The 16,771-nt window shown below is 43.0% G+C and overlaps 1 protein-coding gene across 5 annotated transcripts in view; it reads right to left on the reverse strand.

Annotated features, from left to right (window-relative positions):
* Positions 1–16,771, reverse strand: part of Fhip1a (FHF complex subunit HOOK interacting protein 1A) — a 216,107-nt gene that overhangs the window by 25,242 nt on the left and 174,094 nt on the right. For all 5 annotated transcript variants that reach the window (XR_012908042.1, XM_075950504.1, XM_075950503.1 and 2 more), the window contains 2 exons: positions 8,233–8,400; positions 4,201–4,280 (listed from right to left, as the gene is read on the reverse strand). Coding sequence is in view for 4 of the 5 variants with exons in the window: in XM_075950504.1 (XP_075806619.1) it covers positions 4,201–4,280; positions 8,233–8,400 (248 nt within the window). In the remaining variant the exon portion in view is untranslated. The remainder of the gene's footprint in view (positions 1–4,200; positions 4,281–8,232; positions 8,401–16,771) is intronic.

The raw sequence follows: 16,771 nt of genomic DNA on the forward strand, positions 1-16,771 counted from the left end.
GGAACTTACTGTATGTGCGCTTGGTTCATTAATTATTCATAGAATCAACAGTGTTTTCACAGACTGCACGAACTCAATGCCTGTTTGCAGCTCAGACCAGTCATATTTCATGACTTAAACTAATAAACATGCTTCTGCTCTTTGTTTGAAGTATTTTTTTAAAAAAAAATGGAACAGTGGATCAAAGCTAACACGGCTATTTATCAAATACCACCCAGCGAATACCTCAAAATTCTTTTAGAAGAGTTGACAATGTACAACTTTAAAAAGACCTGTTCTCAGCAGAAGCTGGGAATGTTCTCTTGAATGAATCCAGTGGAGGGAGGTCCCCGTTGGGTAAAGCAGAGGAGTGGAAACAGGGACAGACACCCCTATGAACAGCCCCCCAAGGGTTCCCAGCACTGTTGTTCTGACGAATTTTTAAATTGAGGGTAAGGAGACACAGGTAATCCAGCTGCCCCAGCTCCTCTGGGCAATCGAGGATGGGACGACTGGGGACCTTCCATCTTTTTGAGACAATGATTGGGATCAGAATATATGCTAAAAGCTTCTCAAATGATAAATAGCAAGATCATGTGGTTGTTGCTAACAGAAAAATCAAGTAAGCATTTAGTATAGGAATTTTTTATTGAACCATCTTTTGACTATACGGTATGTAATTTTGTTTGGAGATTTTACTTAAATTCAGAAAGTAATAATTACAGATTTGTGTGTGTGTGTGTGTGTGTGTGTGTGTGTGTGTTAATTGACTAACTGAAATGCTATGTTTCTCATGGTGGCCTCAAATTCCCCCCAGCTTCCTGAGTCCTGGGATTGCAGGCAGGTCTACACCACTACACGCAGCTCACAGGTTAAGAAATCCTGTCTTTAAATGTTCAGATTATGTCATTTCCCAATATACCAGGAATGAAAAATGCTGTCTATATTACATTTACACACACGTTTTCATTACTTCCTCAACCCTCTACAACCTTTCACCAAAAACAATGACCTAAAGTCTGGAAGACACGGGAGTCTTCTTACCTTTGAATTAAAGGTAAGTGGAGTGGAAGGAGGTGTCAGGGGGAGATAGGATCAAAATACATTATGTACACATACGATATTCTCAATGGACACATATTTAAGACGTAAACCACTACCCAAAGCAGTCAGTGACTAAGCAGTGGTGACAAAGACACACACTGCTCTACTGCCTATGAGAAGCCAAGACAATGAGCTGAAGCAGGTTCCCATAGACAAAGAAAAGAGCCTAACTGCTCACCAAAGTCTGGCCGTGTTTCTCCTCCCCACCTCTCCCTGCTCTGGCTACCCAGCTCTGCACTGACCCCCAACTCCTCTGCAAGATCGAAGTGTTCCTGAAATGAACACAGACTATCTTCAACTAAAACTGCTCTTATCTGGACACACCAGGCAATGGGGTTCACAAACCTGATTAAAAACAAAACAAAAATACCCTAATCGGAACATTCAGAAATGTTCGAACCAAGGTATAAGCGCTGATTTTCACAGAACTGGGAAGTTCCCGGAGCACAGGGGTCTGTTGAGCCACTACCTGTTAGTACTTCCTGTCTGCCCTTGGACTCCACAGTTGCACACACAGGAAGTGGACAATTTGTCCTGGGTTTTCTGCTCACTGAACTATCCTCTCTCTGGGAATCTCTCATCTCAATTTACCCTTCTGACACTTTGCCAAAGGAGAAACATGGATGGTTAAGAACAGAATACTACTTTGAAGAATCAATATTTAAGAGCACTCGAGTTACAACAGATAGAGATACGCTGATTTATTTCCATATAACGATGTTTTCAGGAGGTCCACACAGTCTGTGCGGCCGCATGGACTCTCAGGCCTCCCAGCTTATCATGCACAAACAACTGCACAGCAGGCAAAAGTGAAAGTGGAGATTACAATCTATTTTTACATCCTCTCAAAGTTTAAATGACTAGACAAATAAGGTTTTTGTTTCCTTGCTTCAGGGACAGATTCTAAATCAGAAAGACATTATTTTTATGAGTTTAACATATATTTTCTAGAAAGTCACCCTCCGTTAGGTGTAGACAAGACCCTGTATTCTTTCGAAATGCTTTCATGGGTGTCTCCACAATGTGTCCTGTCAAAAATCCTAGGAGGCATCATGTTCCAGAAGTGGAGCAAGTAAACCTGCAGGCTCAGGGGAGGAGGGGAGCCAGGGGTCTCCTGCACAGGCCCCTCAGGTCCTCTGTTATTCCAGGAAGTCGAGCTGGGAATGGAGGAGGTGCTTAGAAAAGAGCAATTGTATTACTGTGTTAGCACCACCATCCCCGAGGAAAAAATAGCCAGCCAGAGAACCTAGGGCCAGGTGGTCATGTTGTCTCTAACCTCAAGCCTGGCATCTCCCCCTTCTTCCATTCAGAACTAGTAACAACATCATGTCCTGCAGGCACCTTCTGGGACGTCACAAAAATGACTAGACCTGATTTGGACATGTGTACATTCAAACACAAGCTCATTCGTCTCGTCATAAGGTCCAGGTCCGGCTCTCAGATACAACCATGTGTAACACCATTGCTGAGTACAGATTTGAATACTGTGAGCAGATGTGGTCAGGGCTCCTCTTGTAAAGGTCACCAGCAAGCCAACCTGTCACTCCAGCCTGGCCAGACCTTGGTGACCCACAGTGGGGAAGCGATGGAACCCAGACCTGGCCAGGGACACTGCCATTTCAGGGACACGGCAAACACAGCTGTTTTCCCTGCCATCAACGAAGCAGCATTTAGGAATTTAACATTCAAATGCAATCAAGGCTTTGCCCACCTTGAGTTCTGAGCAATAAAGAAAAAAAATGCTTTGCCAAGTTGTTCTGCTGGATTTCATTCAGGCCCTGCTAATGCATTCTGTCTGATGGTAGAGACTTGCTGGGGAGCTGAAGTAATCCTTTTAAAACAGACTACCAGCTGTGTCCTTATGATCGGATTTGTTCTCTGCTAATGCCTTAAGATTAGTTACTGATGACCTGATTTAAACCCTAAAAGTTCAAAAAACACTGTTTTACTTTAAAATCTTATAAATGATAGTCTCCCATAAAGCAACAATCTGTCAGGCCCTCCAGAGGGTGCCACCTAGTTTTTCAAGACTCGGTTTTAATTCCCCTTCTGTAGGATGCTGTACTCACAACAACCATCTCTCCAGCCAGTGACTGTCCAACTTGTGTGGTACACCGGGCCCCTCCACAGCCTTCCCTCCCTCCCTCTCTCCTTCCAGCCCACTTAAGAAAAGATGGTAGAACAAATACAGCTCTACCAGAAGTTGATTTCTTTGCAGTTTTGGCCTATCCCTGCCTTACCCATAGGGCTAGAGAGGAGAGGGGCAGGAAACGCTGCTCTAGCTCTGTTCTGTGGCCCCCTTTACACACCCTGCAGCTCGTATTAGGGTGGGTCTCACTGGAGGAGTACATTACAGGATTTAGGGTTTGAGGTTCAGAAAAAAGGAGAAAAAAACAATGACCAGTGACTAGCCTGGTGCTTCTGGAATACTGCGTTGAGGATTCAGGACCAAGCCATATGTTACCAAGGAACACAGTCACTTTCCTGCATGGAAGCAGGATCCCATGGGCAGGTGGAGAGGGGATAAGGCAGGGCTTGGGGCTGCTGAAGCTAATCACCACACTCAGAGCATCTGAGCAGCACTGCGATGCCCATCCTCCAACAGCAGCATCCTCAGAGCTTCCCCCACGGTACCGGGGTGTGACTTTGCCATTGAGTCCTGAGCCCTGACTATCTGTTCCATGCTCACAGACTGGACAGTCACGTTGTGTGTTACTAAAGAAAAGGCTGAAAACTATATCCAAGTGTTGTATATTTGAAAGAAAGTTGTTTTTTAATAACAAGGGTCCCTTAAGAGCGCACACAACAAAGAGTAGCCCAGGAGAACAAAGTCCAGCCGTGACCCCAAAGAGTTTTAATACTAGCAAAATTTTCCAACATTCTTATTATTGTTTCCAGGAACACATTCATAACACAATACAAATGCCCCTACTAAAAACTTTTCATAATAAAACGAAATTAACTCTGGGTGATAACACCAAAAAAATTAAATTGGCTTTCTTAATAATTTTCTTCCTTAGAGGCATGGTCCTTACTTCATTTACATTATCAAAGAGAAACAAAACAGTAATGCTACAGAGGGAATGTCTTTAGCGAGAACAATCGACGGACACTCACCTTAAAACCAGCTGCAACATCACATCTTCACAGTGCAAACCAATGAGAGTTCGGAACAAGGCCAGGGACACCACACAAAGCTGGGGAGCAATGGACACAGTGAGTCTCAGATGTCAGGCTGATGACTCCGCCCCCGACAGGTGACACATCAGAACCTCAGGACAAAATGGCCTCTCTACCCCAACAGTTCCCATAAACTGCACTTCACCACCAGGAAAGATGCATTGAGAATATCAGCTCCCCCAGGGAGGCGCGGGCTAGAAACCGGTGTTCATATTGTGAATCACAGATCCAGATACTACAAATGCGCCCCCTTCAACTCCTGACATCTGACACACACCATCTTCCCTAATTCCCCTTCAGACAATTTGTCTTTCTAAGTTGTCTTCAAATATAACACTGGTTATTTACAAAAGAAGGCTCGTAGGAAAGGGCCTAACACCTGACCAGCTCTCTTCAGAGTTTGGAGTTTAGGACTCCGTATCTCTCTTGGTGTTGAAGCAAATTTTTCTCTTTGGTTCTATTTTCTATAGTGTTCCGAGTGTGAAAATTTATTTCTTTAAGGAGTTCATCCAAAAAAATAATTAATTTATTTTACAAACACATGAATCCTTTCAACCTCTAATTTCTAAAAGGAATGATGAACTACCAAATAGGGGAGACACTCAATTATAAAAATTACTGCAGCTTCTGTGTCCCAAGCTGTTATCAATCTCCAAGGCCATTTAAGTAATTGAGACTCCTATTCTTTGTAGAGGAAAGTAAATGCTAGTTTGTCTTCTAAGCAGAGTGAACTTAAAGCCAACAAAAGATGTGTAAAGAAATAGCTGTATGTGCCTGGCTGCAAACACCCCCTTTGCTTAGGATGGTGAAAGACCTGTAGTTAGAAGCAACACAGTCTGTTCCCTTCCAAGTCAAGGCACGTGCTACACCCTTAACTAGAACGCCTTTTCCTGCCTCCTCTGAGATTTAGCCTGGCATCACCTCTCCCTGGGAAACCTTTCTGTTCTCCCTCACAATACAGCACCCGACTCTTCCTTTTCTCAAATAGGTATCCTGCTTATCTATTGCCATAGTAACCCCTGTCAATCTCTGTCAAGGCACTTGGCAGAGCATGTTACTTTCAATAACTGAGTTGCAGGAGTCCTTTATTCCATGCACAAGTATTTTATACGATCGACACATCTCCAACCATTCTGTGGATTGTCCTTTCAATTTTTGTGTCACACACCTTTAGTCCCAGCACTCACGGGACAGAGGCAGGAGGATCTCTGAGTTCAAGGCCAGCCTGGTCTATAGAGTGAGTTTTGGGACAACCAGGACTACACAGAGAAATCCTGTCTCAAAAAAATAAATAAAAAATAAATGACCAAAAAATTGTGCTACTTCTTTGTTCTTTGAAACTATTATTATCATGTATGTGTGCATGATGTGTGTGTGCACATATACCACTGTGCACATGTGGAGGTCACCGGACAGCTTGGTAGAGTCTCTTTATGTGTATTCTGTGGATTGAACACAGGTCACCAGCTTTGCCCAGAGAGCCTCTACCCACCGATGAATTTAGATGCATCTTTGAAATAGGGTCTTTCTATGTAACCCAGGCTAGATTCCAACTTGTGAGACTCCTCCCTCAGTTTCTACAATGCTAGGACACAGGCTTACACTACCCAGTGCACTTGGTTTTCAGTTCTTAGATCCTCAGAACACTAAAGATCTCCATCTTGAATGTGCCCAGTTTGTCTAATGTTTCTTTGGTTGCTCGTGTTTTTGGCAGCATGTCTTAGAAACCATTGCCAAGACTACAACGATTTTCTCTCAACTTCAAATCTTTGATTCATTTTGGGTTAATGTTTATCACGTGAGGTAGGAATAAGTCTTCCAGTCTATGAGCGTACAAATATCTTCCATACATATGTGTATGTGTGTTATTTCTGATACTATTGCAAATGTGACTGATATCTTAATTTGATTTTTAGATTGCACACTGAGAAGGTTAATGTTGATTGCCAAAGTGACATAATCTAAAATCACCTGGGAGGTAGACCTCTGGGCATTCCTGTGGGGGTTATCTTAACAACCTTGGCTGATGTTGGAACACCCATTTTAATAGTGGGCCCCAACGTCCAGCCATCCATCCCTCTGTGTCCCTGACTATGATGTGACTAGCTGCTTCAGTTGCTGCTGCCTGAGATTCCTACCAGGAAGGACTCTAGTCTAATATGTAAGCTACAGCAACCCTTGCCTCCTATAATTAGCTGTCTTTGTCAGAAAATTTTATCACAGCAACAGGAAATGAGGTATTAAAACACTTGCTATTGTATAAAAATAAAGCAGATTTTTACATGAAATTATATTTTTGCAGCCTTGCCAACCTCGTTATGGGTTCTAATAGTTCTTTTCAGCATATCCCTTAGATTTTTTTTGTTGATGGTTTTTTGTTTGCTTGATTGATTTGCATATAAGATCATGCTATCTAAAAAGCAAGCAGCTTTATAATTATCTGGGTCATTATTTGCTTAATTATATAAATGGAGGCATTCTTCTTAAATATTTAGCAGGCACACTCTTACCTTACTCCTTTTCTTCAAGGAACATTTTCACTGTTACATAACAGTTTCACTATGTAACAGTTTCACTATGTAACAGTTACATTTTAGTTCAGAGTTCACAGATAACTTGGCTCAGCTTCAGGAAGTCCCACTATTCCTGGTTTGCTGTGTCTGAAAACTACCATTCTCCTCTCTGTTTTTATAAGCTTGACTGTTTCTATCTATCTACCAAAAATACAATCAAGGAGTTTATGTTTTTGTTACTGGCTGTAATATCTTTTTGCTCCTTACTGTAATATCTCCAAGGTTCATCCATAGTGTAGCATCTCAAAACAAAGTATCCTTTCGCTTGTAATTTCTTGATCTTCTAGGTATTTATGAGTATGTTGTTTGAACTATGTATAATACATCTACCTATTTGTGGATTTCTCAAGTTTCTGTTGATGTTTTTAATTTAAACTTGCTGTAATCAGACAATACACATCGCATGGTTTCAATCCTTTTAAATTCACTAAGCATTGTTTGGTTTGGCTTGTGGTCTGCCTGGGAGAAGGCTGAATGTGGAACCTGGTGCTATCAGGTGACTCATTGAATGAGTTTTTTTTTTCTAGTACAACACTTTAATTTCCTTAATTTTTTTCACAGTTTTTTTTTATTCAATTGGGACAAGGCCCTGCTATGTAGCCCAAGCTAGCCCCCAGGTTTGCAAACTGTCTGGCTCAGTCTCTGAAGTACTACATTACAGACCTGTGCTACGGTGCCTGCCTCCTGGCTATTGTTTTTCCAGTAAAGTTATCAGATTCCATTCCAGACTCAAACTAAGTTAATTCAAACAAACTACAGGAATAGTATCCTATGGGGTTCTATTCTCCCTTCTCCCTCTCTCTGATATTATTTTTAAACATGTAACACACATACACTATAAACTCAAAGATAGACTGTTATTAGATTTTTATCTTTTACTTTTAAAACAATGGTGGCAATTAAAACAAGACGTCTTTGAAGAAGGGCTGCGGGGGGGGGGGGGGAGTGCTACTCTTATTGTTGGATCTTCGAAGCTGAGTGGGCTCTAAATGTTAGAATGAAAACCTAACTACACTTTCACTTCAAAACACTACAGAGAGAGATTTGCTACCTCTGGCCCTGGTCCTCCAGGTCCCTGGCTTTCCCTGCGCCTAAGTCTTCACGTTCTCAGAATCTTGTTCCTTCAGAAGTACATTCTGCCAGTTCCACAGAAGAAAGCATCAACGTAGACAAATTGAGAAAATTGGGGGTGGGGGGTGACATAGTGCCCCCTCCCTAACAAAGGGACACCTGATAGGGAAAAACATTATCAAATTATCTCTACTCAAATAGACAGAGAATAACAGCTGCAGGACAAAGTGGGAAGGGAGGGAGAAAATATTCACAATTTCCTTCCCCGAACAGTTCCCTTTTGGAATCTGAGTTAAACCCATCCTTCCCCGGAAGCTCTCCTTACCCGAAAAGGGGTGTTGATTCGGCTGGTGAGCGTGTCCAGGATGTGGACGTTTTCATGCTGGTGCAATAGGATGAAACGGAGGAAGATCTCCAGGAGCGCTGGCTCAGAGATGCTGCGCAGGAAAAGGTCCAGGTATGCAGTTGTGGTCATGACCTCTTCCACCGTCACCTGGATCCAACGACAGAGTGAGATCTCTGACAGAGTGCCGGAGACTCACCCAACCCTGAGAGTTTAGCTGAAGCCAACAACATGATCATGGGGCACAGCACCTGCCCTGAAGCTCAGGCCAGAACGGCAAAGCCGAGGAAGGCATCATATGCTCTGACGGTTCCAGTCAAATGCGATTTAAACCCTATAAAAGTTTTAGTACGTGTACTCGAAAATGGGGAGAAAGACTGTGAAAAGTATTTATATGGTTAATAAAGGAGTAATTAGAAAGTTTGGTATAATTTGTCTCATTATTAATCACTCAATAAACCTTTACTGGGAACCTCTATGTCCAAGGAGCTGTAAACATAACAACAGGCTTTATGTTCAGCAAATTGAGCTCCAGAAAATTAAATGATAATGTGATAAATTGCAAAGGAGAGGTGCAGACATGGAGCACTACAGATGCGCACTCAGATGTGTTTCTGGAGAGCAGCAAGCCAATATTTTTATAAATGAGTACCAGACATAAAACATTATTTATAAAGTGCTACAAAAACTTACTGCTAATAAAGTAATGACAACTTTTTTTATATAACACAAATTGAGATTCTCTACCTATGTGCTTTTCCTATTCAGGAAAACAAAGTCAGTCTTTTGGTGAATCAGAATTGAGTGACATCTTTCACAGAGCAGCAGCAGAGGCTTAAAGTGAAGGCCAGAAGTCGGTGCCAGGCTTAACCCTTCATCCCTTGTGGGATACCTTACTAAGCCTGGGGCTCACTCATTCTACCAGGATGGCCAATGACCCCTCAGGGATCTGCCCGTGTCTGCTACCCTCGCCATGGGTTTCAGAAGCACACTGCTACCTAGTGTTGCTACATGCATGGCCGGGATCTGAACCTGTGCCCTCACACTTGCACGCAGTGCTTCACTGACTGAGGCATGTCCTCAGCCCCTCAGCCTTAGACATATTAATACAAAGAGCTACTATATGCTCCCCTGTAGGTGGAGGCTCCTTGCTCGTTCCCAGCCGCCCAGGCCCAAATAATTCACAGAAACTATATTACTTGTAACACTGCTTGGCCTATTAGCTTAGGCTTCTTGTTAACTAACTCTCACATCTTAAATTAACACATTCCTATTATTTTATATTTTACCATGAGGCTTGTGGTTTACCAGTAAGGTTCTGGGGCATCTGTCTCCTTGGGCAGCTACAAGGCATCTCCCTGACCCCACCTTCTTTTTCTCCTCTATCTCTTCTTGGAATACCTGCCTTGCTCTATTCTGCCCTGCCACAGGCACAAAGTAGCTTCTTTATTAACCAATGGTAATAAGACATATTCACAGCATACAGAGGGAAAGCCCACGTCACCTCCCCTTTTCCATCCAAATAAAAAGGAAGGTTTTAACTTTAAATGGCAAGATTACATACAACAAAGCAGTTGTCAAACAAGAATTATAGTTACAGTATTTAGTTCATTTACATTTGGCAAATTAAGGAAAATACTCTATCATCTACCCTATATTTGTGAGCCTCAAGTTTTATATCTAATTTATCTTTTATCATAACTAAGGAAACGTATAACTATAACTATCTGTTCTTCGACTCCATCAAAGACCCCAGAAGGATACAATATTAACTCAGTTAACAGGAAGTGCATTGTAAGCAACTTCCAAAACTCCAGAATTGACAGAGACATTCCCCTTTCTCCTAAAAGCAGAAGGCAGCAGCTGATCTTTCTTTCTAGAGGCTATCACCAGGCTGGGCACAGAAGCGTCCACTCTTGGGTGCACAGAAGTCACCAAATGCACAGTCCAAGCTGTGGAGTTCTAACACCACACCCTGCAAACACCTCACCCTGCCCAACACTCTTCATTCTAAATGAAGCAGACAGCGGTGCTTTCTGAATGAGAGTGTCTCCTTTTTTCCATTCCTGCCTTATTTCTCCCTCCCTTTACAAGTGCTCGCTGTCACGTTAATCATACCATTACCAAGGCCATTCTTTTTATACTTCATTCCTCCTCTTCTTTGAATTTTCAGCTTAAAAACCCACTGATCAGTTTAGTAACCAGATGTCCAGAGCTTCGAGACGAGCGTAGACAGGCCATGAATGGCTGCATCTGCGAATAAAGCCTTCACGCTGTCTATTTTGGTGGTTTGAATTACTTTTTATAAGTTCTTGGTGCTCAGCTGTGCTCTGGATAGATGAGTCCAGGTGGGTAAAATATCACAAAATCAGCTGTCTCCTTTCTTATTCTAATAAATAATGGACTTTATTACCATAAAGTCCATTTGAATTCACTCTTTCGGAATCCACTGAAACCCCCACATGGTGTGCTGAGTGACAGGGGACATCGCTGCAGTGCAAACACCCTCCCCAGCTCGGCAGCCACAGTGTGAGCACGCAAGCGTTCAGACCGCTTAAAGTCGTCTGTCTACTTTAAAGGGCTCTCTGTAGCCCAGATATAGTCAAGGAAGCGGGAGCAGGAAATCATCAACACTGGGCAAATGACAGACACAGGGAAAAGTGCATCTCCCAAGCCACCTGCTTCTGCAGCCAGCTGCTCTAGCCTGCGCTTTCTGCAGCTCTCGAGTGGGGCTTGCATGGGACATGTCTCATCCTACTGCAGCATGCAAAGCTGAACATACAGAGGACCTCCTCAGGGGTGAGGCAGTATCCCTCCACGATCCAGAAACTGCTATCTGCCAGAGTTGAGCATTGCCCAATTCTTCCAAATACTCTACGGCACGTCACATACCACCACCTACTCAGCACATAAGTATGAAATTACTCTGTTTGGATTGTATTGTGTTAGAATGTTCGCTTGCAAACACTGCTATTGGAGTTGTTAACTTGAGCTTCACAGAAAAATTGTCAAATGAATTTTTAATTAGGCTAGGTCAGTATTTCTGACAATTTTTTAAATGATCCTAAATCATACTACTACTTTGTACTAAGTATTCATGTGATTTGATAGCCTCAGCACTGACAATTGCAAAATCTAAGCCTCAATCAATTCTGAAAAAACACTGAAAATGTTCCACATTCTGCAGCATCAAATATTCAGTCAAGAATTAATTTGATTTCATCTAAATAGTAGAATTATGTGTGTAATAAATAATTGTTTTAAAATAAATTCGTGAGTTATTACTACAAACCTGTAATTTACATATCTGTTTTATATGCATACTGTGGTGAAATGTGAGGTGTCCCTCACAGACCCGTAGGCTGGCACACTTGATCTGCTGCTCAGGAGGCAGAGCCTCACTGGGGCGTCATGGATGGAGGCTGTGGAGTTATAGAACCCAGTCCTGACTCCTGCCTCTCTCTGTCTTTCTGCAGACACCGTGTAACTCATTCCCTCTTTCCCTGCCGCTCCTTCCCAGCCATGGTGGGCAGTGTTCCTTCCTAAACTATAAGCCAAACCAAAGCCTTCTTTCTTCTAATTGCTTCTTGTTGGATATCTGGTTATGGCAATGAGAATAGTAAAGAATACACCTGTATACCCAGGATCAGGTAAACGTCTCAGGCAAAAGGACTTCCAACTAGGAAAAAACCTAAGAAGCCTTGTTCTACCTGTGCCCCGGAAGCTCTCCCTTCCTCTTTGTTTTCTCTCTCTCTGTCTCTGTCTCTCTCTCTCTCTCTCTCTCTCTCTCTCTCTCTCTCTCTCTCTCTCTTGCATGTGTGTACTTCTGTCAATAAAATTTTACTCAAGCCTCCCCATGCTAGCAACATCCACTGTGCTACAATTTCGTCCCTTGGCTTCTGACACAGCCCTCCCTGTGTAGACCAGGCTAAACTCTTAACTAATAATCCTTCTGCCTCAGTCTTCAGAGCTAACACACCTGGGTGTAGGTACATTTTTAGTGAAGGGTTCAAAAATAATTAACACCACTAGACACAGATAAACAGGAAATGGTGCTCAACCATAAACAATTATTCATCCACTTGACTGCAATGTTGGGATCACTTGGTGGAAATCTCTACCAAAATGATCAAGGCAAGAAAATGTAAATAGAAAACAGTAGAGAAATGGAATCATTCCAAATGGGCTGAAAGTTAGATTCCTTGACGCTAAGTCTCTAACTTTACCCGGCACTGCTGAACTGACATGACATGAGACTCCCAGAAGCTGCTTTGCAGCTGGTAGCGCAACATCAGCTTGCCCCACTGGGTTACACGTGACCTTCATAAGCTCAAAAGCCCAGCAATCAACTTGCTAGAATCCAAGTCTGTCCTCGGGGACCAACATGAAAGGGGGGCATTGAGCAGCTATTGTTTACTACTCTTAGGCTGGATAAATGAAAAGATTTTATTTCTTTTTAGAAATCAAAGCTGTCATTAGTAAGCTAAGAGGATTTAAGGAAGCACTTGGGGGGTAGCATTTACATAACATGCTATAAATATTCAAAATCCAATCCCATTAAATATCAAGTTGCAAACTCTTTACAGATTGAGGTCACACTTACCTTAAACTAATACCCTAACCAGGGAAACCCAGTTGCTTCTCCTTCCACCTCTTCTCCCCACCATATCTTTCAGAGCCTTTTATCCCAGAAAATCTTTTCCTGCCCCATTATCGTACTTTCAGAAACTTCTTCTAATCCTCCCAAGTAGGCAACGTCCTTAATGAGGATAAGACAGGAGCCGAAGTGTGATCACTTGAAAGCTAACGATAACCCAGAGGAGAGACGCTCAGTCTGAGGAATGCAAAGTGGAGCCTTCTGCCAGCGCCCAGAGCAGCCTTAGCAAAACACAGAAGCTACAAAGTAACTATTCAATGATGGAGGACAATGAACTGCAACATGAGGACCTTTGTCTCATAAGGTTGCCAGTATCTACCTTGTTCTATAAAGAATGGCAGGCAGCTACCAGCTTACACGAAAATAGCCAGCTATACAAATTAACTTGTCACTCAAATTAACAATGTCTACACATTGTAGCAGCTTTAGAATGTTATTTCAAATTAAGGGTGGACCCTAATGACTGAAGCAGAACAGCGAAAACTCAAAATCCACCTACTTCCAAACTTACCCTTGATAAGATAAAGACAGCTATAAGCCCCTAGGCACTGTCCCCGCTTCCTCCCCAGTACAAGTGCTAGGACAGAGGCCTTCCTTGGGCACGTAGTTTTATTTCTGTCGGTCCAATTTAGTCCATTCTTTGAAGCAAATCTTTCTTTATTCCCTTTCCCCATCTTCCTTTAGCTCTTGCTTGGTTCTTTCTTCATACCAACCGCCTTTACCAGCCCCTTAAAGTTGTGTTTTCTAAAGAATGTAGCTTGAGACCGGGTGAGTGAATTCAATTTGCTGGTTCACTAATGGTTTAGACCATTTTCAAATAGAAAATATTAGTGTACCCTGTGTGTAGTAAGAGCAAGTACTATTCTGTGGAACTTAGGCGTGTATATTTTGTCAGAAATACATACAAATCACATTATGTGCAGGTGCTTCACTGGTATACCCAGTGTGCAAAAACCTGACTGTGAGAAGCAGCCATGCAATGAACAGTGCATTAACACAGCTTCAAATTGCTTGTACCAGCCCATTGCCCACCAGTTATCCATCCCTGGCTACAATTCAGCAGAGTGCACGGAATTGAGCAGGACGGCAACTGAATTCAGTCATTCTATTTCTTTTTATCTTAGCCCACAAGCTCTAGAATGATTCCCTCCCCTTTTTTAAATCAGAATTTCAAGCTTTTCAGAAGTGGACCAAATGGACAGCTTGTTTTCTTTTAAAAGGGAGGTAGGTGGATGCTGCATTCTACTTCTACAAAGTCAAAACTCTATACAAAAAAAAAAAAAAAAGAAGAAGAAGAAGAAAATAAGCCCACCCATCGTGTCCACACTGCAGAAGCACAATAACTCGATTCGTAGGAGTGAAATTGAGCATACAGGAACCCTGACCCTTCTGTGATCAGCTCTAGTTGGGCGATTCCATTTGCATCTAAATTAGCACTAGTGTCCTCTCAGTGATGGTTGTTATATGTGTCTTGAAAAATAAATTTCCCATCTGCTAACTGTTTCTTTGTGATCCAGTCACACTGGAGCAAACAGATGGACCCTACCTTCTGTCACTCAGGTAGGTGGCAGGCAGTGGAGGTCAGGTGACTGTGACATCCTCTATAAGACAGAAGCCACCTTCTTTGGCTTTTTCTCTGATGCCCAAGGAGAAAACTAAGTAGCTGGTTCCATGGGTCAGTGGTGAGTTCTCCCACCTCATGGTCCCCACCAGTGTGGAGAAACAGTAGGGCCAGCAGAGGGAGAAGGGGGACTGGACTTGTTACACCACAGGAAACAGAGTTGAGAAAGTCTTTACTGAACCCCTGCTGGAGCCCACCAGCTGCTGCTGGAGAGACAAGCCAACGGACGGGAAGCTGGTCCACTGTGGGCAGCCAAGGGCAGCAGCTGGATGGGCTCTTCACAGCCACCTCTTCCTTCCCAGGACACAGATCACCCAGAGGCATGGTCAAGTGCAAAAGGGAAGACAGACACTCTGGTTCACAGAGAGGGGCCCACCCTACACGTCAGCCAAGTGTTCAGGACAGAAAACATTCAATTATTCAAAGTCTGGAAATAGTTTGTAGCAGATGAATCAGCCCCCCTCCTGTCTCCTTCTGCTCCGCCACTTTAAGACCACACAGTGTACCGATGCCACTGCCAGAGGCAGGCTGAGAAGATGGAGGTGACATTCAAAGTTACTAAGCTGAGGGAACTGGAAGGTGATGGCTACAAGGAGGGTGTCTGCACCATTTTCTGTGGAAAATACTTGTAAGATAAAAGCCGGTCTCAGCCTGTTTCCAGTGCAAACGGAGATGGCCGGTCAGTCCTGCATGCTGCTGACCACCATGGAGACTGCACCTTCTGGGGTTTCTAACCTGACCACATTCCAGGAATGGTCCTCTTCACCAAACATTTGCTGAACACATTGAAAACTCAGCATTTAGTGACTGGGATGGGAAGGCAGCTGGAACACTATTCTGTTTGTTGTTATACACAAGGGTAGAAGCACTGGGGATTTTAAGGACTGACTTAGGTCCATACTAAGAGTTAGGGAGTCACGCTAGACTCGGAGCATGGTTGCCAGACCTGAACAGACAGTGGATTTTAGAAAGAACACAGGATTTTTAGGTGGGCAGATGCAGGTCCGGATTTAATAGTGTACGGACTGCACTGTGCCATTTAATCTCTCTAAGCTGCTTCCTCCTCTGTAAACTGGGGTAACCACAATATCTAGAAGTATTTGAGAATTAAAGACAATGCTTAGACACAGATGGGACTAAAAGGAAAAATGATCATTATTTTCTGATTTGGGGCATCAATTTAAGAATAAGCTAAATCAGGGTGCGGTGAGCAGGGGTAACAGACAGAACAAAATGTGCATTTGTAGCACAATTAATAAAATTTCAAAGACAGAAATTGGGGTTCAACCTGAAGGTCAGAAAAGCAAAATAGCCAATCACTGGCTCTTACCTCTACCTCTGTCTGAAATGGCAATTCAATGCCTCCAGTAATCTCAGAATGAGACTGCATCTGAGAGCTGTCTCCTCCCATTTTCTATTCCTCTCTAGGGCTGGGATTAAAGGTGTGTACCACTCCCTGGTTTCTATGGCAAACTGGTGTGGCTACTGGTATTAAGGGATCACCACTGCCTGATCTGTAAGGCTGACCAGTGAGGCTGTTTTACTCTCTAATCTTCAGGCAAGCTTTACTTATTAAAATATAAATGAAATACCCCTACAATGCTTGTCTAGATGCACTTTGGAAAGTGAGAGACAGTACAGCCGCTCCTCCAGAGAGAGTGCCTTTCTATTTCTCCTTGTCAGCGTCTGCAGAACTAGGAGGGGCTGTGCACGACAACAGATCTGCCCAGGAGACTCCAAAGAATAAGGGTGTCCTAGGGCAGGATGGATTTACCAGGGTCACTGGATTCTCTCAAACATTTTCTGTTTGCTGTGTTCACCCACTTAAACCTCATTCTAATCCCAAAGGACCGGTTGACCAAAAGTTTAGAGAAGAAATAAGAGTGTCACTGCCAACAAAAACCCAGCCATGTCCAAGAGACCTCAGCAAGGAATGAGCAAGTTAAAGTCATTTTTCTTACAACATCAAGATATTTTTCTCTTGCCCTTCACAAACCACAAACCAACCCCCACCCCCACCTCTCTGGAGGGGTTAGCAAAGGGCTACTTCTAAAGCTTCTTGTCCTGTATTATATGCATATTATTTGTACCCTCTAGCTTCATAATGTAATTTTCCAGACAATAATTTAATATATGACCCAATACAATTAAGCTTCATCTAATAGAGTTCAGTTATGGAAATAGTCCAAGCCAAGAATGGTAATATGTGTCACAACCTTAGCATGTGGGAAGCCGAGGCATAA

The sequence above is a fragment of the Microtus pennsylvanicus genome, chromosome 16 (genome assembly GCF_037038515.1).
Source record: "Microtus pennsylvanicus isolate mMicPen1 chromosome 16, mMicPen1.hap1, whole genome shotgun sequence".
In the NCBI taxonomy this organism is placed as follows: Eukaryota; Metazoa; Chordata; class Mammalia; order Rodentia; family Cricetidae; genus Microtus; species Microtus pennsylvanicus.